The sequence below is a fragment of the Malaclemys terrapin genome, chromosome 8 (genome assembly GCF_027887155.1).
Source record: "Malaclemys terrapin pileata isolate rMalTer1 chromosome 8, rMalTer1.hap1, whole genome shotgun sequence".
NCBI classification, from domain to species: Eukaryota; Metazoa; Chordata; order Testudines; family Emydidae; genus Malaclemys; species Malaclemys terrapin.
Genome location: NC_071512.1, coordinates 55841729 through 55867447, shown reverse-complemented (window position 1 = coordinate 55867447; position 25719 = coordinate 55841729). Strand labels below are relative to the sequence as shown.

Below are 25719 nucleotides of genomic sequence, written 5' to 3'. Positions count from 1 at the left end.
CAACATGTGGTGTACCTCATCCAATGCACTAAATGCCCCAATAACAAATATGTTGGTGAAGCCAGACAAGCACTATGCTCTCAAGTGAACTTACACGGGAACATGATAAAAGACAAAAAACACCCTATCACCTGTGGTTGAATGCTTTTCACAAAATGATCACTCTGTATCTGACCTATCAGTCTTCATTCTCAAAGGAAACCTTCACAACACTTTCAAAAGATGAGTTTGGGAGCTTAAATTCATAACTTTGCAAGGCACTAAAAATCATGGATTGAGTAGACACACTGGATTTATAGCTTATTACAACAATCTATAACCCACTAAAAATTCCCCCAGCTGGCTTTCCCTCCTGCCTTTCCTTTCCTCTCTATCACTGCAGGGTTGTTCACCTTGAATGGTCCCTTGAAATATGTATGAACTACTTATGCTAAATAATCTGTTCCACTTGTATTTAGCTGTGACACTGAGTACGTTTCCCAGACCTGAAGTAGAGCTCTAAGTAAGCTTGAAAGCTTGTCTCTCTCAGCCACAGAAGTTAATGCAATAAAAGATATAACCTCACCCGCCTTGTCTGGTATGAAAGGCATTTGTACTGTTACTCCAGGAATCTATGACCATGTGCTGATAGATGCAGAAATAAGGGTAGCAATACTGCAGCCTCCCCTACACTAACCTTGCAACTACTCCACAACTCCTTTTTTTGGGGTCACGACCCTTACAATTATAACACCGTGACATTTCAGATTTAAATCACTGAAATAATTAAATTTGCAATTTTTAAAATCCTATCATCATGAAATTGACCAACATGGACCGTGAATTTGGTAGGGGCCCCCAATTATGATTTGTTCCTTCTACTAATCCCTCCCCTTATCTTTCTCCTCCTCCTCCTCCCTTCATCATTTACTTTTTCTTCCTTTATGCCAACAGTATATTGTAACAGGTAGATGCCATTAAGCATGCCCACTTGGGGTATGGTGTGGCCTTGCAGTCCTGCTGCCCTCTTATTCTGTTGAGGTCATGCAATGATTTTCTCAGACTTGGGAACAGAACAAGATACACTCTTTGTGATGTTTTATTAACTTATTTTACAGAGTATAAAAAGCCGCATCTCATTAAGCCCCTTAACTCCAACCCTTCTTCTGACCTGGGGGCTAATGCTGACAAGCACCCTCTTCCAAGTTCAGGAGTTCCTAGCACCCATCCCAGAGCTGGGTTATCATGCAAAACAAACTCATGCTTCTCAGATGAGGAGTACATCCACAGCGCTCCTCTTGGAGCAGGATTATGCTTCAGGCCAGCTGGCCCCTTTTTTACTCCTTTCACGTGTCAGCTTGGAGGTGAACAGGCCATAGTTATCCTCCTGCTAGAGCAGTGGTGGGCAACGTGCAGGCCGTATGCAGCCCGTCAGGGTAATCCGGTGGCAGGCCGCCAGACACTTTGTTTACATTTGCATGGCCGCCCACAGCTTCCAGTGGCCGCAGTTCGTTGTTCCCCAGCTTATGGGAGCTGCGGGAAGCGGTGCCGGCTGCAGGGATGCGCTGTTCGCTGCTTCCTGCTGCTCCCATTGGCCGGGAATGGCGAACTTGGAGCTGCAGGCGGCCGTGCAAGTGTGAACAAACTGTCTTGCAGCCTGCCAGCGGATTACTCTGGTGGGCCGCATGGGGCCCACGGGCTGCCCACCACTGTGCTAGAGTCTTTGGGAGCACTTCCCTCCAACTGAGCCTTTTATCAGACCCAGGTATGTTTTAGCTAGTTAGCTGCCTAGATGGCTTTGCTCTCCTTAAAGAATCCTGTCACAGGTAGATATAAGGGGAGTCAGGGCCAGCCACCCTATGACATATATACATCCATCATACACACTCTCGGGCACTGAGCCATATCACATTCACTTCCTAATATCTCTTTCCCCTCCTCTCGAGCTCTCAAAGACCATCTACCTGGTACCTTTCACATGAGGGTTGAGTTTCCTCTCCCCAGTACTCCATTCTGAGCACCTCCAATGAAGAGTTTTGGGTCAAGGGGGAGTAGCAATGGTGGGAGTCTCCTCCGGGACATGGGACCAGGTGTATTCTTCCTTGTTCTCCACATGGGGTGAAGATTTTCTTCTTGCAACAGAACATGGAAGGGGAGCTACTGGTGGGGATCAGCTGCCACAGTTTAGCCAAATGACTCCAAACATGCAGGCTACTCTGTTTTGAGCAACTAATCCCCAAGTCCAGGGGGAAAGAGCAGGAGGGGGCTGGAGATCAGACAGGGTGTCATGGAGGAAAAAGCTTAGCTATGGAAAAGAGGGCAGCTGGCAGGAAAGGAGCAGGTTCATTTTTGTCACTCCCTTTATGCTGCTCTCTGCAGCCAGGCAAGCTCGAGAATGTTCCACAGGGGATTGGGATGGGCAGGAACATGGGACTCCACATACAACATGCAATCCTGCTGTTTGAAATGAACTCTGCAAAGGTAAATGACACGAAGAAATAACAGTGCAGCAGATTTCAAAAGATTGTTAATTCAAAAGTTTCATGGTGATTGTGTGTTTTGATAGTTGTTGCTCCCTCTTTCCTTTACAGGTTAAGGATTTTTCTGTTGAGACACTGCTTCAACATGATAATTTAAACATGGCTTTGGATAGCTGTTACAGTGGCGATAGTGTGGTCATTTTCCCGGGAGAATATAAGGCTGTAAACCTCTCCATGTTAACTGAGGATATTATTATTCAAGGTCAGTAATGCATTCTACTTACTTTTAACGTTACAAATTGTAACTATATAAAGCAGTCCTTCAGATCAGCAATTACTACAAGTAAATAGGGAGGCAGTGGGGAACCCACTGTGAATTCTAATGGGATTAGTAACACTGAATCTGAAAACAGACAGAATAAAAGTTGTGCTAGTCACCCTGGTGTAAAAATACTGTGCAACTGAATGCGGTATATAAGGAATGTAGTGATATATTAATTCAGTAAGAATTGTTAGGGCTCCATGTTTGTCACAGAAGTCACGGATTCCTTGACCTCTGACTTCTGTGGGGGCCAATGTGGCTGACCCCAGGGCCAGCTGCTCAGGTGGCCCCGGGGACAGCCACGCTGGCCCCTCCTGGAGCAGCCCCATAGCCAGCCGCTGGTGGAGTGGCCCTGGGGACAGCCTGAGCAGCAGGCCCCGGATGGCCAGTGCAGCTGCTGCTGGTGACCCCTGGTGACGGTCCCCAAGTGGCCGGAGTAGCCTCTTCCCCGGGTGTCCCCCAGCAGCCGTCCCCGGTGCAGCCGGTGCTGGAGCTGGCCCCAGCCCCCCCAGCAGCAGCCCCCCCCCGGGATGACTGCTCCCCATCAGCGGTACCTTTAAGATTTAGTAAGAGGTATTTATAGTAAAAGTCATGGACATGTCAGAGGCCGTGAATTTTTGTGTATTGCCCGTGACCGGTCCATGGCTTTTACTAAAAATACCCATGACTAAATCTTAGCCTTATTCATTGTTAAGAAACCAGTAATGTAGTAGTCTTGTTGATGAATGGCAGCATTCCTAGTTAACAAGTGAATATGGAAGTAGTAAATGTGAGGACTAAAATCTTTTTATATCCTTTTTTGACAGGTTAGCAACTAGATTTTTTTTTCTTCAGGTTACTCAACCAAGAAACTGAAAATTAAAACCAAAACTCAATAAATAGCCCCAAAGTATATGTCCCTCTTCACTGAAGCCTTCTGAAAAAATTTCCTTAGCTTGGCCAACACCAATAGTATTGATGCATTTAGTATTGGTAGAAGATGACGTCTTGGCCCTAATTTTTAATAGGATCTAAACTGGCGTGCCAATCATGCATATACACTCAGTGCAAGTGCAAAATGTCAGGCACAAATGATTTAACTTCAGTTCTGTCATGTACACCTGCAACTGATTTCAGGTGCAAAATTGAAGCTCTAGGTCCTTTTAATTGGAAAAAGAATGAATCTGTTTTTGACATTAACAGATTTTTCCACTCTTTGGTACCCGTAACAGTTTATTTTTAAAGTACTCTCCATCTCATCTTTCAGCACTTGCCTGACTTCCTCTTAAAGTGATGACATTGCATCTAGAAGTACTCTTTCATCTGGTAAGCCCTTAGATTAGAAGATATCTCTGAGATCCTAGTCAATCCACAACTTGATAGATTTGCACTAGCGTCACACTTGAATAAGCAATAATTAAGCAATAGCATTATGTAAAGTTATTTGGCAACAATCCAGGTGCACTTAAACTTCCTCTTGCATCCCAGTTGTGGACAACTCAAGTTCTAAACTCCCATTCAACCTTCCAGATTATTCCCTAGACTGGTTTTTCTTAAATCTAGTCAGGCCTTCTCTTCAGGAGGGTTTATTTAAAATGGATGAGAAACAGAAGATACGCTAGTAAGTATTCCTCTTACGGCTTACCCAAGCTGGCTAGCTCTGTAACTTCGTGTCATGCTTCTGAGCGACTGTCTACACTGGTCTCCGAAATGGCAGCCTCTCTGCTTTGCTTGCTTTAGGTGAAGCAATGTCTCTGTGATCCTAGGAGTCTTCAGAGCAGATAGGTCTAATGAATGCTCAAGAATGGTGTATGCTGGAAAACATGGGCCATCTGTGCAGTATGAACTCAGATGCTTGTTACCTTTGTCTTCATCAAACTAGCTGTATTGAAATTAAGTCTATTCCTAGATCCTATTGGTCTCATCTGCCAGGACTAAATATGTCCTGTGATATAGCACGGCCAGAGGACAGCAGGAGAGTGATAGATGGGAGATATGTAAGCCCCAGGATGATGAGAGCCTTATTCCCTGTAGAGGGAAGAGGGGCTGCTACAGATTAATTAGAGCACCTGAAACGAATTAAGCCAATTAGAGTACCTGAAGCCAGTCACCTGATAAACCCCTGCTTCAATCAGATAGTTGAAGGAGTTGAAGCAGAGTGGTTTGGTGTTGGAACGAACAGTTTGGAGGAGAGCAGTTTGAAGGAGTTGAAGCAGAGAGCAGTTTGGAGAAGTGCTGTGGTGGGCCAGAAGACCAAGACCCTAGGTAAAGGGAAACCTGGCTTGTGCAGAGCAGAGGGACTCTGCAGACACAAGAGGTTGGGAGAAACTTGGCCCAAGTGGGGAGAGGGCAGGAAGCCCCACAAGCTGAAGGGCCGGAGAGGGAAGTAGCCCAGGGGAAGGAATTGCTAGTTCAAGTGGTTCACCGCTATCCCTAGGGCCCCTGGGCTGGGACCTGGAGTAGAGGGCGGGTCTGGGTCCCTCCCTCTCCACTCCCTTTTTTTGGGGACACTAGTTGGACAGTTGATACCCCAGTTCAGGGGTGAGAAACGTTGCCCTGAACCCCCACAAGAGGAGAAAGCACGGGACCCATCATTATAGTGCCAGCAATTTGCCACAGTCCGTAATACATGCGTGCACAAACCCTTGGCTCCTGATATGTCTTCAACCATTCAGTCATTCATTCAAAACATCCATGAGAAAGGAAACTAAGGCTATGACTACACTACAGATTATGTTGGCAAAGCTTATGTTGCCTAGGGATGTGAATAAATCATCCCCTTGAGCAACATAAGTTACACTGACATAAGCACTGGTGTGAACAGCACTATGTCAGCAGAAGAGCTTCTCCCACCGACATAGCTTCTGACGCTCACGGGGGCAGGAGTAGTTAAGCCAACAGGAGAGCTCTCCCCTGTTGGCTTAGAACAGGCTCCATTAGAGGGTTTACAGCAGTGCAGCTGCACCTCTGTAAACTCTTAGTGTAGCCATGCTCTTAATGTTGGCTGCTTTATACCTGTTCCTGGGTTCCTAGTTTGGATTTTTGATTTTACTGGATCAGAGCAAGTTCTCAATTACATCAGGCACTTTGCCTTAATGGGCCTGCCTGTTTTATGCCACAGTATAACCAGATTCCATCACCTTCTCTTTCAAGCTCTTTGAGGAGCTACTTATGAGTGTAAATAATGTAACCATCACTAAAACACTTATACCACAGTATCATGTATTCTACCTAAATAGTGAACTCTCTGCTAAAGATCACTAACAGGCAACAGTATCAGACCACTTCAAAACATCTCTTCAACAAATCTTTGCTGATCCCTTAGATATTTACTTAAGACAGGCTTTACTGTATAAATAGAACTAATTTTAAATGCAAAATAGGTTAATGTAACATTATGGTCAGTAAACTCAGAATAGAGAAATAAAGTTAAGGTTCTTTGAGGTGGCCTCGGCCTATTCGAACTTGAGATCAGTTAGTTTCTTTAAGGCTACATCAGTGTCCTCTCATAGCAGCAGATGTTCATAGCATGGACTGCAAAAGGCTATGCAGACCCAGCCCTCTCAATTGACTTCTGTTGTTTTCATCCCAAACTATAACTTAGTACATTGGGTAAAACGGTTGTTGCCTTGCACATTTTATTTTTATTTTGGACTTAGAGTTCTAGGATTTTTGATCCCTGCTGATCACACTTCCAAGGATTCTGATAAGAAAGGTGGATTTAAGCAGTGTATGTCATTTCTCTCCTGGTTCCTTGAGGCAGACACATGCATTTGCTGTTTGTTCTGCTTACAGTAAGCCTGTTCCCCAAACTGCTGCACCAGTAAGCAGCAGAGGTTTTATGCCATCCTCATCAAAGAGGCTTTAAAAGCTCAAACCCTGACTCTGATGTTGAATCAGCTGTCCTTTGACTGAATAGAGTAGACCTCTTTTAGTTTCAAAGCCAAGAAAATGAGGAATAAATTCCACAATAAAGTCAGTTCAAAACAGATCAGGGTCCATGACTGTTATGCCTATGACTTCTATGAGTACTGAAGTCTCGGACGCCAATAACATCAGCTCTGACATGAACCTTTTTCATATAGAGGCAGATCTTTTAAGGTCATTCATTGGTGCCGGGAGCTCGCAGATATCTAGTGGTGTTGGAAGCAAAATACACTCCAAATATGAATCATATAGGAGCTCTGCTGAATATTCTTTACATCCTCAGGAATCTCCACTGGTGGAACTTCACAGAACAGGAAGAAGGAAGTTTCATTTCTTTGGGCACATTGCAGAAGTTGACCGTTTGTGTGAGACCAAGCTCTGGATACATTTTCTAGAATGGAGCAGTGAGGTGGATTCTAAAAATCTCTTCTGCTACTGCTTCATGGGTCACGTTCAATTGTTAACAGACAGCACTGCAGCTGCGTATTGCATTAACAAATAGAGTTCTCAGAATTTGTCTCCACAGTGATACTTATTTCTCCATGTCTTCAGAACTTCTGTGTTTTGAGCACCAGGCTTATAGAACTAAGATTGAGGAAAGCATAATAATGTTCTGCTATTTTCACTTGGCATTTGACCAGCATGTTAAATGTGTATCATTATTAGGTCCTGGTTCAATGCAACATGGCACATGCAATGAAAAAGACGGTTACTCACCGTTGTAACTGTTGTTCTTCGAGATGTGTTGCTCATATCCATTCCATTAGGTGTGCGCGCGCCGCGTGCACGATCGTCGGAGAATTTTCTACCCTAGCAACACCGGCGGGTCGGCTGTGGAGCCCCCTAGAGTGGCGCCTTCATGGCGCTGAATATATACCCCAGCCGACCCGGCGCCCCCTCAGTTCCTTCTTGCCGGCTACTCCGACAGTGGGGAAGGGGGGCGGGTTTGGAATGGATATGAGCAACACATCTCGAAGAACAACAGTTACAACGGTGAGTAACCGTCTTTTCTTCTTCGAGTGCTTGCTCATATCCATTCCATTAGGTGACTCCCAAGCCCAACTTAGGTGGTGGGGTCGGAGTGAGACATTGCTGTGTGCAAAACCGCTGATCCGAATGCAGCATCGTCCCTGGACTGCTGCACTAGTGCATAGTGAGCTGTAAACGTGTGGACTGATGACCAAACCGCCGCTCTACAAATATCCTGGATCGGAACTTGTGCCAGGAAAGCAGTCGAGGAAGCTTGGGCCCTCGTGGAGTGAGCGGTGAGGTGCGGTGCTGAGACACCTGCCAGGTCATAGCAAGTCCGGATGCAAGACGTAATCCAGGAGGATAGGCGTTGTGAGGAGACCGGTGAGCCTTTCATTCGGTCGGCCACTGCAACGAAGAGTTGCGTTGTCTTCCTAAAGTGCCTTGTGCGGTCAATATAGAAAGCCAGGGCCCTGCGTACGTCCAGAGAATGCAAACGTTGATCCTGGCGAGTAGCATGTGGTTTAGGATGAAAGACCGGGAGAAATATATCCTGGTTGATATGAAATGGAGAAACCACCTTAGGGAGAAAGGCAGGATGTGGACGAAGCTGCACTTTATCCTTATGGAAAACTGTATAAGGGGGCTCGGATGTAAGCGCCCTGAGTTCAGAAACGCGCCTTGCTGAGGTGATGGCTACGAGGAAGGCTGTCTTCCAGGATAGGTACAAAAGTGAACAGGTGGCCAGTGGCTCAAATGGAGGACCTGTGAGCTTGGAGAGAACCAGGTTAAGGTCCCACGTCGGGACGGGCTGACGTTGTTGTGGGTACATCCGGTCTAAGCCCTTGAGGAATCTAACGACCATCGGGTTAGAGAATACCGAGGACGCGAGTTCCCCTGGGTGAAAGGCTGATATAGCGGCCAGGTGAACTCTAATTGAAGATATCGCCAACCCCTGCTGTTTTAGGGAGAGGAGATATTCCAATATGAGAGGAATAGGTGCCTGTAACGGGGACGTGGCTCGTTGTTCGCACCAACAGGAGAACCGCTTCCACTTGGCCAAATACGTGGCTCGTGTTGAGGGCTTCCTACTGCTCAACAGAATCTGTTGGACCGATAGTGAGCATTGTTGTTCTGTCTGGGAGAACCATGAAGCAGCCACGCCGTGAGGTGAAGAGAATGCAGGTCGGGGTGACACAGTCGGCCGTGGTCCTGAGAGATGAGATCCGGACATAATGGAAGCGGGATCAGTGTCCGAATCGAGAGTTCCAACAGTGTGGTGTACCAATGTTGTCTCGGCCACGCTGGAGCGATCAGAATTACCTGTGCCTGGTCTCTGCGCAATTTGAGCAGTACCTTGTGGACCAGAGGAAACGGAGGGAAGGCATAAAACAGGTGGTCTTTCCAGGGAAGGAGAAACGCATCCGAGAGGGAGCCCGGAGCTCGACCTTGTAGGGAGCAGAACACGTGGCACTTCCTGTTGTCTCGAGATGCAAACAGGTCTATCTGGGGAAACCCCCACTTCTGGAAGATGGAATGTATGATGTCCGGACGGATGGACCACTCGTGCGTCTGAAAAGACCTGCTGAGTCGGTCCGCTAAAGTATTCTGGACTCCAGGGAGGAACGATGCCGTAAGATGGATTGAGTGGGCGATGCAGAAGTCCCACAGGTGAATGGCCTCTTGGCATAGAATTGACGAACGTGCTCCTCCTTGCTTGTTGATGTAAAACATGGCCGTGGTGTTGTCGATGAGAACTAACACACAACGGCCACGTAGGAGATTGAGAAATGCCTGGCACGCCAGGCGCACCGCCATCAGTTCCCGAACATTGATGTGCAGGGCTAACTGAGATGCAGTCCACAGGCCCTGAGTATGGTGTTCGTTGAGGTGGGCGCCCCAACCCAGAGATGAAGCGTCTGTAACCAGTTGCAGAGAGGGTTGTGGTGCGTGAAATGGCATCCCCTCGCAAACCACATTGTGATCTAGCCACCAGGTGAGGGAGGTCAGGATCGAGTTCGGGATCGTGACCACCATGTTCAGGCTGTCCCGATGTGGGCGGTATATCGATGACACCCAGGTCTGGAGTGGGCGAAGCCGAAGTCTGGCATGCCTGGTTACATACGTGCAGGAAGCCATGTGACCCAGTAGGGTGAGGCACGACCTCACCGTGGTAGTTGGGAAGGCCCTGAGCCCTTGAATGAGGCTCGTGATGGTACAAAAGCGGTTGTCTGGCAGGATGGCTTGTGCACGTCTGGAGTCTAGGACTGCGCCGATGAATTCTATTCTCTGGGTAGGTTCTAGAGTGGATTTGTCCTTGTTGAGAAGGATGCCCAACTTGTTGAATGTGTGCACTATTATGTGGACATGATCTCGAACTTGCTCTTTGGTGCGACTGCGTACCAGCCAGTCGTCTAGGTACGGGAACACCTGTATCCCTTGTCGACGAAGGTACGCTGCCACGACAGCCATACATTTCGTGAACACTCTTGGGGCCGAGGATAGGCCGAAGGGAAGGACTGCAAATTGATAGTGCACTCTGCTTACCACGAATCGCAGATAGCGTCTGTGAGGCGGGTAAATTGCGATATGAAAGTAAGCGTCTTTCATGTCGAGGGCGGCGAACCAGTCTCCAGGATCGAGGGAAGGGATAATGGCCCCCAAAGAGACCATGCGGAACTTCAACTTTACTACGAATTTGTTGAGTCCGCGCAAGTCCAAGATGGGCCGCAGACCTCCTTTGGACTTGGGGATCAGGAAGTAATGGGAATAAAATCCCCTGCCCCTTAACTCTATCGGAACCTCCTCTATGGCCCCCATGGCAAGGAGCGTAGAAACCTCCTGTATAAGAAGTTGCTCGTGAGAAGGGTCCCTGAAGAGGGACGGGGAAGGGGGGTGAGAGGGGGGGATAGAAGAAAACTGGATAGCGTATCCCCTCTCCACCGTGCGGAGGACCCAACGGTCCGAAGTTATAAGGGACCAAGCACGGTGGAAGTGGGAGAGGCGATCCCGAAAGGAGGGGGCTGGATCCTGGGGGATGACTGGGGCGCCGTCCTCGACCGCACCTTCAAAAGTTCTGTCTAGGACCTGAAGGTGGTCTTGGTGGCCCCTGGTTCTGACCGGGTTGAGGGCCAGCCCATCTTCTCCTACCACCTTGCCCTCGCCTTCTGGCAGGGTCCTGTCTCTGACGAGGTGGAGGGGGGTAAAAACGTTGAGGCTGGGGCCTAAATGGTCTGCGCTGGGGACCCGCAACATGCATCCCCAGGGAGCGCATGATTGTCCTGGAGTCCTTGAGGCTCTGCAATCGAGAGTCCGTCTTCTCCGAGAACAACCCCTGTCCTTCAAAGGGCAAATCCTGTAGGGTTTGCTGTAATTCAGGGGGCAAACCCGAAACTTGGAGCCAGGAGGTCCTTCGCATAGCGATACCTGCGGCCAGGGTTCTCGCGGCCGAGTCCGCTATGTCCAGGGAGGCCTGTAAGGAGGTCCGAGCCACCTTCTTACCCTCCTCAACCAAGGCCCCAAACTCTTCCCTGGACTCTTGGGGAACCAATTCCTTGAACTTCCCCATAGAGTTCCAGGAATTAAAGTTGTAGCGGCTCAGGAGCGCCTGCTGGTTAGCCGCTCTAAGTTGCAGCCCTACAGCTGAATAAACTTTACGGCCAAACAAATCGAGTCGCTTAGCCTCCTTTGATTTGGGCGCTGCAGCTTGTTGACCGTGGCGCTCCCTTGCATTCACTGATGACACCACCAGTGAACACGGCTGGGGATGGGTATACAAGTACTCGTAGTCTTTGGAAGGGACAAAGTACTTTCTTTCCACCCCTCTCGCTGTAGGTGGGATAGAGGCAGGGGTTTGCCATATCGTAGTTGCGTTCGCCTGGATCGTGCGGATCAGGGGTAACGCCACTCTTGATGGGACATCCGCCGCGAGGATATTTACAATGGGGTCCTGCACCTCCACTATCTCCTCCGTCTGTAGGTCCATGTTACGGGCCATCCTACGTAACAGGTCCTGATGAGCCCGAAGATCTATTGGGGGTGGACCTGTGCACGACGTGCCCGCCACTGCCTCATCCGGAGAGGAAGAGGAAGATGCCTCTGGTGGTAAGGGATCCAGGGGAGGATCCTGGTCTCCCTGTTCCTGGGTCGGAGCATCACCTGCCCTTGGGTCCGGGACGTCAGATGGTGCAGATACAGAGGCCTCCATGCCCCCTGGAGGAGGGCGAGAGATGGTGGACTCTGGGGCCCTTGTATCAGAGTGACCCGAGCGAGAGGTTGTTGGAGCCCCTTGCGCCTGGTGGTATGCCCACGGGGTCCAGAACGACCAGTGAGATGGGCCATGGTCAGGGTCCTCTTCTCCCTCTTGCCAATGGCCTAAATCTTGCTCCCCGGTTTGCCCCTGAGGGGGGTATGCCGATCTTGACAAGTCCTCAGAGGAGCGAGACACCGATCTCGATGGCCATGGCGGTGCCGACTGCGCCGAGACGAATCCCGTGGGATACGGTGCCGTACGGTGCCGGTCTAGAGATGTTCTATCTCTACGCGGTGCCGGCGATCGGTGCCGAGATCGCGATCGGTGCCGATGACCTCGCCGGTGCCGGGAGTCGGACCTGGATCGAGACGATGATCTGGAGTAGGCCCGGTGCCGGGAGCGGCCTCTCGACGTCGAATGTCGATCGTACCGGTGCCGAGAACTACGTCTCGACGTTGATCGGTGCCGACGATCATAACGGTGCCGAGATGTAGAGCGGTGCCGCGATGATCTTGGCCGCGAGTACGACTGGTGCCGAGGTGATATCCGGCGCCGGGACTGCGAGCGGCGTGGGGACCTGCTTCGGGACCTCGACCGGTGCCGTGGTTCCAGCCCTTGCGATGGAGGGCGCATCAAGGCAGGTTTTCCCCTAGATTGGACCGGGCGAGTCAACGGTGCCGACGGTGCCGGTGGTTGGGGCGGTGCCGGCTCCGTGAGGGCGATCAAGTCTCTCGCCGTCGCGAAGGTCTCCGGTGTCGACGGGAGGCACTGTATCACCGCTGGTCTCGGTGGTGATTCTGTCTGCACCGGACTCAACGGCCTCGGAGCCGGAGTCGACGGTGCTGGAGGCACCTGTTTTCGGTGCTCCACAGGTGGACGCGGCTCTACCCCCGGCACCGGGGGAGCCGGCGTCTTCGGCACTGAGGTCCCCGCTTTATGGGATTTTTTATGTCCCGGGGATAATGAACGGCGCCGAGGCACTTGCTGTGAGTGCGGTGCCGATGAGGTCCGGTGCCGTGGAGGCTTGTCCGACGTGGTCGGCATGGTCGGTGCCGCCGGGGCACTGCGCACCGAGGTGCTAGGTGCCGGGGCCTGACGCGCCGATGGAGCGTCCGGGCTAAGTGCCGCCTCCATAAGGAGTTGCCGGAGTCGAAAGTCCCGCTCCTTCTTGGTCCTCGGTTTGAAGGCCTTACAGATCTTGCACTTATCTGTTTGATGGGACTCTCCCAGGCACTTCAGACACGAGTCGTGCGGATCGCTTGTTGGCATAGGCTTAGCGCAGGAGGCGCACTGTTTGAAGCCGGGAGCCTTGGGCATGAGCCCGGCCACGCGGCCGGGGAAAAAGGGGGAGACAACCCCCTGAATCCCCTTTAACTATATAACAACTATAAACAAGTGAATAACCAACTATATAACTATAAACAACTATAACTATAACTATAACTGTGAATAACTGGATAAGCTAGGGAGAGTGGAGAACAGCTACGCCGCGCTCCACAGTTCCAACGACCGTCAGGGGCGGTAAGAAGGAACTGAGGGGGCGCCGGGTCGGCTGGGGTATATATTCAGCGCCATGAAGGCGCCACTCTAGGGGGCTCCACAGCCGACCCGCCGGTGTTGCTAGGGTAGAAAATTCTCCGACGATCGTGCACGCGGTGCGCACACACCTAATGGAATGGATATGAGCAAGCACTCGAAGAACAAGTAGATCTGGAGAGGGAACAAATTTGGATAACTTAAATTCTTCGAATGATTGCTCATGTCAATTCCAAGTAGGTGTGTGCGCGCCATGTGCACAATCATTGGAAGGTTTTTCCCTAGTGGTACCCGTTATGTCGGCTGTGGAGCCCCCCGGAGTGGTGCGTTCATGGCGGTCCCTGCCGACCCGCCACCTCTTCAGTTCCTTTTTACCACCAGTGATGGTCATTGGAGCAGCTTTTCTCTTGCGTTTGCAAGTGATTCTCTAGAGTGGATTCTCTTCTCATCTCTATCTGTAAATAGTTTGTAAAGTTGTAGTTAGTTAAGTTTATGTTGGGGGTTACCCCTCCCTCGCAGTCCCATCTCTGGGAAGGTCTCAGGGCTTCAAGCAGTGCGGGTCTTGCCTCAGGCTCCTGCCCAAGGGACACCCACATGACTCCTGTCTCAAGTGCCTGGGCGAAGGACGCAGTCCAACGGTAAAATTTGCAAGGGCTTTAAGCCCAGGACCAAAAAGGAGCGGGACTTTCAGCTGAAACTCCTTTTGATGAAGTCAGCCCTTTGCCCTCAGCTAGCCCAGACAATGTCGGACCCGGGGTTGGGCACTTTGGTGTGTAGTGCGCCAGCCTCGGTGCAGGAGGCCATGGCACCGAGAAAGGACTCATTTAAGGAGCCTCTGCACCGCCATTCCCGGCACTGAGAACCAGCTCCAGTATGAGACACCACTCAGTCTTCAGTGCTGCACAAAAAGAAGAGAGTGGACATGGGGCACACCCCTACTAAGACAGCGGACCAACCTTGGGTCTGTCTATGCTGGCACTATGGACTCTGGCCTCTTGGGGAGATCTGTCGAGTCTGGTCCTGGTGGACTCCCCAGTGCAGGAGGAGCTGGATCTTCCCTTCATGCCAGACACCTTTGAGGCACCAAGGGACCTGATCACCATGACGGCACAGTCTCCTGCCCCGCCAGCTCGTGCTCCGGCACAGACAGTAGTTCCGGCGCTCGTCCGTCATAGGGGCAAGCCTATGATGCAGTAGCATTCCCCAGCACTGTCTAGGTCCGCACCATCCTGGTCAGGCTCGGACTTCTCCTCAGAGGTGGACTCCTACACATCCCGGCATAGCCAGGCCTGCTCCCAGCACCGCCCGAGGCAGGACAAGGGGCAGCTGGTGCCTATATTGTCCTGGCTGCTGCAGTGGCAGGGGCTGATTTGGTGGCCCTTTTGGACTCCATGGGCCTACCACCAAGCCCAAGGGCCCAGTTCTAGGTCCCTGTCGATGGTATCAGAGGCTTGGATGCCTCCATCGACCTCCTCTGTCACCAGGGAGCCTCCCCGTGATCAGGATGCGGAAGCCCAGACGGAACAAACAGTCAAGACTGGGTACAATACGGGCACTGGCACCACAGCGGCTGTGGCACTCAGTACTGCAGCTGCCACCTGCTCCGCTCAATGGGCCTTCAGGCAGGTGGATCCCTGTGAGCTGGAGGGTCAGGAAGACCCAATGCCACCAAGGGCATCGTCCTCGTCCTCCCCAGATGATGTGGTGGCAGAGACCTCCACCACATTGCCTGGTATGGACACCAGGGCCCCATCAGGACCTACTCAGGAAGATGGCCCAGAACCTGAACTTGCAGGCAGAGGCGGCCTCTGAGGACACGGACCCAGTGATGGACATTCTGGCTCTTGAAGGGCCCTTGAGGGTGGCTTTGCCCCTCATTAAAACTATACAAAATACCACCAAGGTGGCGTGGCACACACCCACCACCATCCTGCCGAGGGGGAGGAGTGTAAATACTTTGTGCCATTTAAGGGGTATGAACACCTCTTTGCCCACTCCCAGCCTAGGACCTTGGTGGTAGAGGCGGCTAACCACAAGGAGCAGCAGGAGCAACCGGAGCCTATGTCCAAGTCCAAGGATGTGAAGAAGCTGGACCTCTGTGGTCGGAAAGTCTACTCCACCGGGGGGCTCCAGCTTTGCATTGTGAACCGGCAAGTGGTCCTGAGCCGCTATGCTTATAACTCCTGGAGTTCTCTGGCCAAATTCCAGGAATTGCTCCCAGCTGACTTCTGCTCCAAGTTTGGGGGGGTCCTGGAGGAGGGCAAGGTGGTTGCCAGGACCTCTCTTCAGGTTGCCCTGGACTCAGCAGACTCTGCCACCCACAATATGGCCATTGCCATAGCCATGAGACGCAGCTCTTGGCTGCAGGTCTCGGCTCCTGCATGAGATCCACAATACAATCTAGGACCTGTCCTTTGACTGCTCTGGCCTCTTTGCAGAACAGACAGACTCAAGGCTTCATACCCTTAAGGAGTCGCGGGTGACCCTCAAGTTTATGGGGTTGCACACACCGTTGCCTCATGCTTCTACTCTGCCCCTCCTAGCCAGAACTATAGCAGGAAGTGGGGCAGAAGTAACAGGAGATGCCCATCTCAGTTCTCCTCTGGCCAGGGCCAGGCTAAGCAGCCTTTGAGCTCAAAGGCTAACTTTTGAAGGTGTGCCCAAGGACAGAGCACCAGTTCAATACCTGGATCCTTCCTCTCCTTTTGTGAGCCAGCTATCTCCTTTCTACAGCGTCTGGGCTCAAATAACCTCAGACCACTGGATCCTGAGCACTGTAGAATTGGGATATTCTCTCCAATTCTGTTCCCTCCCACCGACCTTCCCCGTCCCTCTTCAAGGATCCTTCTCACGAGCAACTTCTAGTACAGGAGGTACAAACGCTCCTACAACTTGGGGCGGTAGAGGAGGTTCTTTTGGAGTTCAGATTACTTCTTAATGCCCAACGCCAAGGGTGGTCTTAGGTCCATTTTAGACCTGCGAAACCTCAACAGATTCATAAAGAAATTGAAGTTCCGGATGGTCTCCCTGGCTTCCATCATTCCCTCTCTGGATCTGGGGGATTGGTACGCCACCCTTGATTTGAAGGACGCGTACTTCCACATCTCCATAATTCTGTTCCACAGAAGGTTTCTGCAATTTATGGTCAGCAACACGCACTACCAGTTCACGGTCCTCCCCTTCGACCTATCAGCGGCCCCCTAGGTGTTGAAGTGCATGGCAGTCGTGGCAGCTTTTCTTCAAAAGCATCAGATACAAGTCTTCCTGTACTTAGACGACTGGCTCACCTCAAGCCCAGGTGGAGGAACACGTGAACTTGGTGTGATGTTCCTCAGGCTCGGTCTCATTCTCAACATGGCGAAGTTGACCTTAATTCCCACTCAGAGAATAGAATTCATCGGCGCCCTCTTGGACTCCATTCAGGCCAGGGCGTTCCTGCCCAAGTCTTGTTTTCTGGCCACGAGCACCATCATAGAAGGTCTCCACTGGTTCCCCACCACGATGGACTAAAATTGCTCGGACATATGGCAGCTTGCCCTTATGTGGTGCAGCATGTAAGGTTGCAGCTCCGTCCCCTTCACGTGTGGCTGGCTCAAAAGAACAGGCTGAACCGGGACCATCTAGACAGACTGGTCACGCTCTCTCCTCGGGTTCTCGAATCCCTCCACTAGTGGCTCGATCCACAAGTAGTTTGAGTACCCTTCTCCAAACCTCAGCCATCGCTCTTACTAGTCTCAGATGCATTGGCGCTGGGGTGGGGTGTGTACATGGGCGACCTCAGGACTCAAGGTCTATGGTCCCAGGCGGAACTATCGCTGCACATTGTCAGGGAGCTGCGTGCAGCGTGTCTAGCTTGCCACACATTTCAGGCCCATCTCCAAGGCAAATGTGTATCGGTGTTGACAGACAATAGGGCACTGGACTCGATGACCTCTCGAGGTCCCTTCCAGTCCTAGAATCTATGAACACCACAGTGATATTGTATATAAACAGACACGATGGTGCTCGCTCCTCTCCCCTGTGCCAGGACGCCCTCAGGTTTTGGATCTTTTGCATCGCCCATTCAATACAGTTGGAGGCATGATAGCTGCCGGGCTCACAAAATGAACTGGCCGATCGCCTCAGCAGATCCTTTCATGGCCACGAAAGGTCTCTCTGCCTGGATGTCGTCAGCAATATCTTCTAGAGGTGGGGGGTCTCCCCAGTTAGACCGGTTTGCAACACGGAACAACAGGAAGTGCCAGCAGTTCTGCTCCTTTCTGAACCACAGCCCCAGCTTGATCACAGACGCCTTTCTCTTCTCGTGGACGGGGTGCCTTGTGGTATGTGTTCCCGCCTTTTCCTCTCGTCCACAAGGTCCTCCTCAAATCCAGCAGGACAAGGCATTGTTGATTCTCAGAGCCAGCATGACCCCAACACTGGTTCTCCACTCGGTTACACCTCTTGGTGGACATGCCCATGGCCTTGCCCATGATTCCGGACCTCATCACGCAGGACCACGGCCACCTCCAGCACCCCAACCTCCACCTCACAGCGTGGGAATTTCATGGCTAAACTCGTTAGCGCTTCAATGCTCCAATTCACTGAGGGAGATTCTCCTTGGCAGTAGAAAGCCCTCCACTCATGCCACTTATCTGGCCAAGCAGAAAAGGTTCTCTATTTGGTCCTTGCAAAAGGGCACCCCTCTGCCGCAGTCTTCAGTCCCCTTTATACTGGGCTAGGTACTCTACTTAAAGCAGCAGGGGCTGGCAGTCTCATCGATCAAGGTGCATCTGGCTCTTACTTCCTCTTTCCACCCAGGTGCAGCGGGGCGGTCAGTATTTGCTAACCCCATGGTTAGATGCTTTCTCAAGGGACTAGAGAGGCAATCGTGCACGCAGCACGCACACACCTACTTGGAATGGACATGAGCAACACATCTCTAAGAACATCAGTTATGAAAGGTAGGTAACGTTTTTTTTATAGGCAAGTCATTCGTTGTAATTAATTTGGTACTTAAAAAAAAAAAAAAAAAAAAACACCTCACTGAGAAATACTCATTTTAACCCAAACATTGTAACAGTTAATCAAACAGCAAAAAGGTATTCGCTGCTTTACATATAGTGTGGAAATAAATGTTTACAGTGCTTTTCTTCTTTCAACTAGGAGCTGGAAAGCCAGAAGAAATTGTGATAGTTTCAGAGCCTACTCATGAGAGTTTTGTGGTATCCAAAGCCCAAAATGTGAAACTAATGCACCTCACTTTAGTACAACAGGGGACTGTTGATGGTATTGTGGTGGTTGAATCTGGTCATATGACTTTTGTAAACTGTATATTGAAATGCGAAGGAACTGGAGTCTGTGTGCTTACTGGAGCTTCTCTGACTATTACAAACAGTGAGATTACTGGAGCTCAGGTGAGTCTGCATGAATATCAAAAAATAAATTTAATATACAAGCAAGTATAAAATGTTAACATGCATACAGAAGCTTTTTTTAAAAAAAAACAGGACAAATACTGTTGTTGAATTGCAAGTGGAAATACCTCAAGTTCAAATTCTGTTTTGAAAACTTACATGTAATTTTCAGTTAACTTCCAATTTTCTGTAGCTAATTTGTTTAAACTCTTCAGGGCAGCAGCCTTGTTTTTATTTGTGGTGTTACTAGGGTAGAGTGCTATCCTCACCTATGGAATTAAGTGTTAGCTGGGACTTGCTTTCCTACTTATTAAAAACCAAACTGAGAATTATTAAGCAATATTTTCATGCTTGATACTTTTTACATGTAAAACACTGATGTAGTGACTAAAATATATCCCTGAAGATGTAATTTTAAAGTAGTAAATGCTAAGCAATGAATAGTGATTCCACTCCACCCTTCATTCCAGTGTGAGCAGGAGTATAATTGCATAGTTTTATGGGTTTCCATTCCTCACTATAATAAATTGCAGTGGACCAATTTTGACATCTTATATTCATACGAAATTGCAGAACCACTTTTTACATACTTGACTGTACGCTGAATGCTTTTCCTGTGGCAATCCTTACTTTCAGGATTTAATTTTTTTGTTTTAATGTACAGGGTGCTGGTGTTGAGCTTCACCCAGGAAGCACAGCCATTTTGGAGGGTAACAAAATTCACCACTGCAATAACTTCAAAACCAGTGAGAGTTCACAGGGTGCCCTAGGTGGAATTAACATTAAGGTAACTGTGCTGTGTTCTCCTAGCAATTGTAACTGACACTTCTATAAAGTAATAGCTGTACTGTTGCAAATGCAGAAGTTAGTGGAAGCTAAAGAAATGAGGAACATCATGTTTATTGTAAAAATTGCATTTCTTTAGTTAAAATTTCTAATTCAAGAATCCAGTGGCTAAGTCCTTGGCTACCAACCATTAGTGTGGAATTTCGTGAATTCTATCAGGTAACCGCTAGTGTCCCAGCTCACTTCTCAACTTTTTAGACACCAAATGTACAGCAGTTACTGAAGTGCTATGCATCAGGGCGCTGAGAGCTAACTCTGAGTAAGAGCATTTGGTACCTAGGAAAGTGAGAGGCTGGTATGCTGGGCGGCGGTGGTGGTTGGAAGGGCTGTCTTGGAAGGGGTCCCTGTGCCCAGGCTTCTTGTGGGGGATTGGTGGAGTGTCCCTGCTGCATGGGCTTCTTTTGAGGCAGCACGGAAGGGGTGTTTTTTAAGGGGAAAGAGAGGCAGTCCCAAGATCCACTATAGTTTTTAAACTCAATCTGCTACCTCATATGTAAGGCTAAGATTTTGTCATGAATATTTTTAGTAAAAGTCACGGACAGGTCAGAGGCAATAAAGAAAAATTCACGGAAACCCTAAAAATATCCACGACAAAATTGGAAGTCGCTGGGCAGTTGTGGGGACTGTTCAGAGCTCCAGGGTCCCTCTGCCGCCCACGAGGGTACCCTGCAGCTCCCAGCCGCTGCAGGCTGAAGTCAGAGGTCTTGGGAAGTCATGGAATCCGTGACTTCCGCGACCTCCATGACTAAATCGTAGCCTTACTCATGTGAAAACTACACACTGCAGAATTAATTTGAGTTATCTACACTCAAGTTACTTCTTGAGTTAGCCTAGCTTGAGTGAGTGGCCATATTGCAAAACACTCGAGCTGCTGTGTTCACACTAGCACGGCACTCACTCATGTGTGGCACTTAAGATTTCTGAGGTCATATTCTGTGGTTCTTTGTGCTGCAGTAACATGAGCTGCTCCATGACTTTCCCAGTGAATTGTGGGAGAACACGTATTTCCTTTCTGGGTACACAAAGGAATTGTGGGAAATCAGTAGAGGTTGCCATTTGAGTGGAGTTTGCATTCATTCATTCTCCAGAAAGGTAGTGAGAGCAGCTAATGAGTTGAGCTCAATTGAGCTTATACCTCTTAATGGGCCAGACAACTCAACTTAAGCACCATCACACTCAAGTTCACCGCAGTGCAGACAAGCCCTGCATTAGAATTGTACCTCAGGTTAGCTAACTTGAATTAGCAATATACCTTTTTTTCCACTGAAGTGAAGGCCTTGGTGTGAAGAAGTTTCTCTTTATTACTGCTTCGACTGGTTGTTGCACATGATCTCACTTGCTCTACTCAACAGTTAAGAATTTACCCTGAGTTCATGATTTTTTTTGTAGCTCCTCTTAGTCAACTTGTCGTCACATTTTAGTTCCCATCTGTAAGACTTAACTATGTGCTAACAGGCTAGTCTGACAAAAAAAACCAACAAAACTATAGATCTGCACAAGAAGGCAGTGCTCATCAATTGTACATGTAATAGCATTTTGCCCATGAGCCAATACAGCTTGTTTTCATAATTTGACTTAGAAACTAATGGTCCCATCTACTCTGACTACTTGTAGATCACAGGCTATTGAGTTTCACCAAGTTACTCTTGTGTGAAACCCTACAAATTTTTTGACTGAACTAAAGCATATCTTCCATAAAAGCCTCCAATCTTGATTTGAAGCCATCAAGAGATGGAAAAATCACCACTTCACATTGTAGTTTGTTCCAATGGTTAATCACTCACTTCAGGTACCAGGCTGAGCTTGTAGGAACTGGCATTTAAAAAAAATTGAGCAAGACTGATCTGGTAATCATTGAGACAATTACAATATGGGTTTTAGTGTAGGAGGAAAAATACATATATAAGGAATAAATGCATACATACATAAGAAGTAAATCAATTTCCTGACATTTAAATTCTCAGCAAAAAACAGTTTTTCACAATGTTCTCTTGTCAGTATCTGTACTAAATAGTGAGTTGGACATGGAATAGGTCCTGTGTCTTGTGTAGCTGTGCTATCAAACTGCCGAGCAGTACAGGTGTGTCGCATCTTACATGCATTTAACATGCGCGATTTCAGCTTTACGCGGTCAGGGGGAGGGGAGGGGGGAGTGCGGGCAATTCCACCAGCATGAGACGTGACTCTGCTGTTCCCACTAAAATATTTTTTGCTTTGGGACTTGACAGCAACAGCATGTCTTTAGGCCTGTGATAAGGTTCTCCCCTATAATAACCCTGGAGGGTTGGCCAAAAAAAAAAAAAAAGTTTAAATAGTGCGTATGCCCCCGAGTGTGAGATGGGAGAAGCAAATCTGCTGTTCCCACTTCAGTACTCAGTCTCCCTGTGCCTCTCATACTGTGCGCATCTCGCCGCGCTGAGTGAGATTCTACTGTACCTGTACTGTTTAAAGATAGGGTACGTATTTTTCGTATAACATTGCCCCTAAACGCAAGCCACCTACTTCATCTGGTGCTCAACCGAAGAAACAGCGATCTGTTCCAACGCTGAAGGAAAAACTGGCTGTGTTGGACTTAGACGGTATGTCCATCGCCAACGTGGCGCGTAAATACGGCCGCAACGAATCTAGCAATTGTGCCATCAAGATTCGAGAGAGAGAAATTCGTCAAGCTGTGGCATCAAGTGCTCCAGTAACTGCTAAGGTGACGAGCCAAGTGCGTGATAAGACTTTAGAGAAGACTGAAAAGGCATTAAACTTATGGCTGGAAGACATGAACCGTAAATGTGTGCCTATCAATGGCAACATGTTGCGAGAAAAGGCTCTTAACATCTATGCGCTGTTCAAACCTCCCACCGAAAAGGGACAGCCTTCTGATAAGAAGGAATTCAAAGCCAGCCAAGGTTGGCTTAACGGTTTTAGGAACCGCTTCAACCTCAAAAACGTGCAGACTACTGGTGAAGCTGCATCTGCCAATGAGGAGGCTGCAAAAGCCTACCCCGAACAATTAAAGAAAATCATAGAGGAAAGGGGATATCTTCCCGAACAACTTTTTAATACTGACGAGACCGGGCTCGTCTGGAAAAAAAAAAGCCCACCTGCACTTACATTTCGAAATCAGAAAGACAAGCCCCTGGCTTCAAAGCAGCTAAAGACAGTGTTGTTTTGTGGCAATGCGACTGGGCATTTAATAAAGCCGGGCTTGCTCTACAGGGCTGCAAATGGGAGGGATAGCTCAGTGGTTTGAGCATTGGCCTGCTAAACCCAGGGTTGTGAGTTCAATCCTTGAGGGGGCCACTTAGGGATCTGGGGCAAAATCAGTATTGGTCCTGCTAGTGAAGGCAGGGGACTGGACTCTATGATCTTTCAGGGTCCCTTCCAGTTCTATGAGATAGGTATACCTCCATATAAAAATAAATAAATCCCCGTGCCCTAAAAGGCAAGAACAAAAATCTCCTGCCTGTGTTCTGGCAACCAAATAAAAAGGCTTGGGTGACGGCAGCATTATTTCTGGATTGGTTCCAGAATTGTTTCATTCTGGAGGTCAAGCAGTATCTTGAAGAGAAAGGACTTGACTTTAAAGTGTTGCTGATCCTAGACAATGCTCCTGGCCACCCTGAGGCACTCCGGTTTGCGCATAACGACGTTGAAGTCGTCTTTCTCTCCCCCAATACCACCTCCATCCTCCAACCTCTCAACCAAGGCGTCATTAGCTGTTTCAAGGCCACGTACACGAGGCTTACAGTCTCAGGGATCCTTACCGCTATGGATGATGATCCCAATGTTAATGTGCTGGAGTGTTGGAAGTCCTTCAACATTGCGGATTGCATCACTTATATTGAACAGGCAATGGATGCAATCAAGCCTGAAACAGTCAATGCATGTTGGCGAAACCTATGGGACTGTGTGAATGATTTTAAGGGTTTCCCGACCATTGACAAAGAAGTGAAACTCATTGTTCAGGTGGCCAGGCAAGTGGGTGGTGATGGCTTCATCGACATCCTCGAAGAAGTTGAGGAATTAATTGAGGGCCATAGAGAAACACTGACTAAGAGTTAGAGGAACCGATAAAATAGTCTACAGAAGACGAAGATGACGACGAACAGGAAGAGCCAGCAAGTTGGAATCTTCATACATTTTCTAAAGTGTTCCAACCAGCGAAACACTTGAATGATTTAATTTCTGAATATGATCCCTCTATGGAACGAAGCCTCAAAATCACACGTAGCATTACGGATGATTTGAGACTGTACCAAGAAATGTTTGAGGAGCTCAAGAGACAACAGCGACAGTTGCCAATCACCATGTTTTTAAAGAAAAAACAACCACCAGCAGCAGAGCCTACACAATCAACTTCTCAAGCTGAACTAGAGCCAACCACTTAGTCTACGACTCGCTCTCCGTCACCCAAGCCTGGTGATTCAATGATCGTGTTGTCAGGGGAAGAGGAAGACTAATCATTGGAGTGTGTACAGTACAAGACTAGCAAGAATATCCAGGATGACTGGTGACTGTTCAGGTTTACAGTACTGTACTGTTTTCATTTTTTATTCTTTCATTCTTCCATCTGTTATTAAAAATACTTTAAAATTATATTTTGCATATGTAGTCTTTATTATATACTGTACATTGCTGTATACGATACATAGTACTGTACAGAGTGGTACACACAAAACTGTACTTTATGGGTGATTTAAGGGATTTTCGCTTCACGCACTGACTGCGGAACGTAACCCCAGCGTAAGAGGCTACAGACCTGTATTAGGATTTCAGTCAGAAAATGGAAGATTGACAATTTCAGTCCCATTGTGAACTGCTGCTAGGGCAGCAGAGCTGGCTAAGGTGAATGGATTGCAAGCTACTACTTATACTATACTTTGGGAAAGATACTTGCTTAAATATAGTAACAGTAGAAAGTGGGAAGCTTCAAAGGATGTTAGATCAAATTTCAATAAATTGAAACTGTAGTTTTTAACTTTTAAAACTACTTTAGTACTAAATGTATTTGGTAAGGTTTTTCAGATTTGAATTAGGTTGCTCCTTTTAACAGTTATGAGAGAATCTAAAAATCAGAGATAAGGCATTGTCATTTTGAGAGGAATACTTAGAACTATAAAGGAAAGTGAGTTTCTTTTGAATGTGAACAGTGCAAGCATTCTTTTATGCCATGTTTAAGTGTGTAAGAGCACAATGCACCCTTCAAAACTACTTTGTTTTGAATCCTTAACAGGTTGTTCCTGTCCCTAAACTGAAGATGAAAAATAATCACATTTATAGTAACAATGGTTATGGAGTGACCATCCTTCAGCCTATGGACCAACTCTCTACTACAGGAGGGATACTGGAATTTACTGCATCGGGCGATGCAGAGGAAGATATGCTTTCCAAACTAATGCATGAATTGAGCCTAGAGATGAGTAGTAACACAATAGATGATATCAAGGGTCTCAGCGTAGTTAATAGTTAAACATGCATTTGATTTATGTTTTGGTATATAAAAATTGTTTGATTAAAGCAACAGTACTCCAAGTTGAAGACTGTTAGTCTTAAATGCTTCTTTGAATTAATGTTATGGAAAATGACTAGAGTTGCCCTTACTGTGCGCTTTGTTAACTTTTAGAGCATCTAACTCTAACACACACCTTCAGTCCTGGGTTACAGTGTGTGTCCTTTGACTTAATAGTCTAAACTGGGAACAGATATTTTTCCTCTCAGCAGGCTAGGAAAGATCATTTTATAACACTGAACAACAGCCTGTGTCTACAGTAGTCTGATCCTTAGTGTCTCCACTGTTACTACCACTGGTAGAACTGCATTGGCAATAACAGTTGAGCACTAATGTAGAACACCCTTACATAGTCATTATCCAGACCTACTCTGAGTAGGATTAGACAACTCTGGCTAAAATGCCAGTGCTAACTTATTCACAGTGACCCTTCTATTGTGGTTACTATCAGTAGAGCTGCGCGAGAAAATGTAGATAATGGAAAATCTCTTACCTGGTAATTTTCTTTCTGTTAGCAGTCTCTTCCACAA

At 48.2% G+C, this 25719-nt stretch overlaps 1 protein-coding gene across 1 annotated transcript in view; it reads left to right on the top strand.

The window, feature by feature from the left end:
• Positions 1 to 25150, top strand: part of SHCBP1L (SHC binding and spindle associated 1 like) — a 55300-nt gene extending 30150 nt beyond the window's left edge. The window contains exons 6-9 of the mRNA XM_054038061.1: positions 2571 to 2721; positions 18590 to 18840; positions 19505 to 19627; positions 24914 to 25150. Coding sequence (XP_053894036.1) covers positions 2571 to 2721; positions 18590 to 18840; positions 19505 to 19627; positions 24914 to 25150 — 762 coding nt within the window. The remainder of the gene's footprint in view (positions 1 to 2570; positions 2722 to 18589; positions 18841 to 19504; positions 19628 to 24913) is intronic.
• The last annotated feature ends 569 nt before the right edge of the window (positions 25151 to 25719 follow it).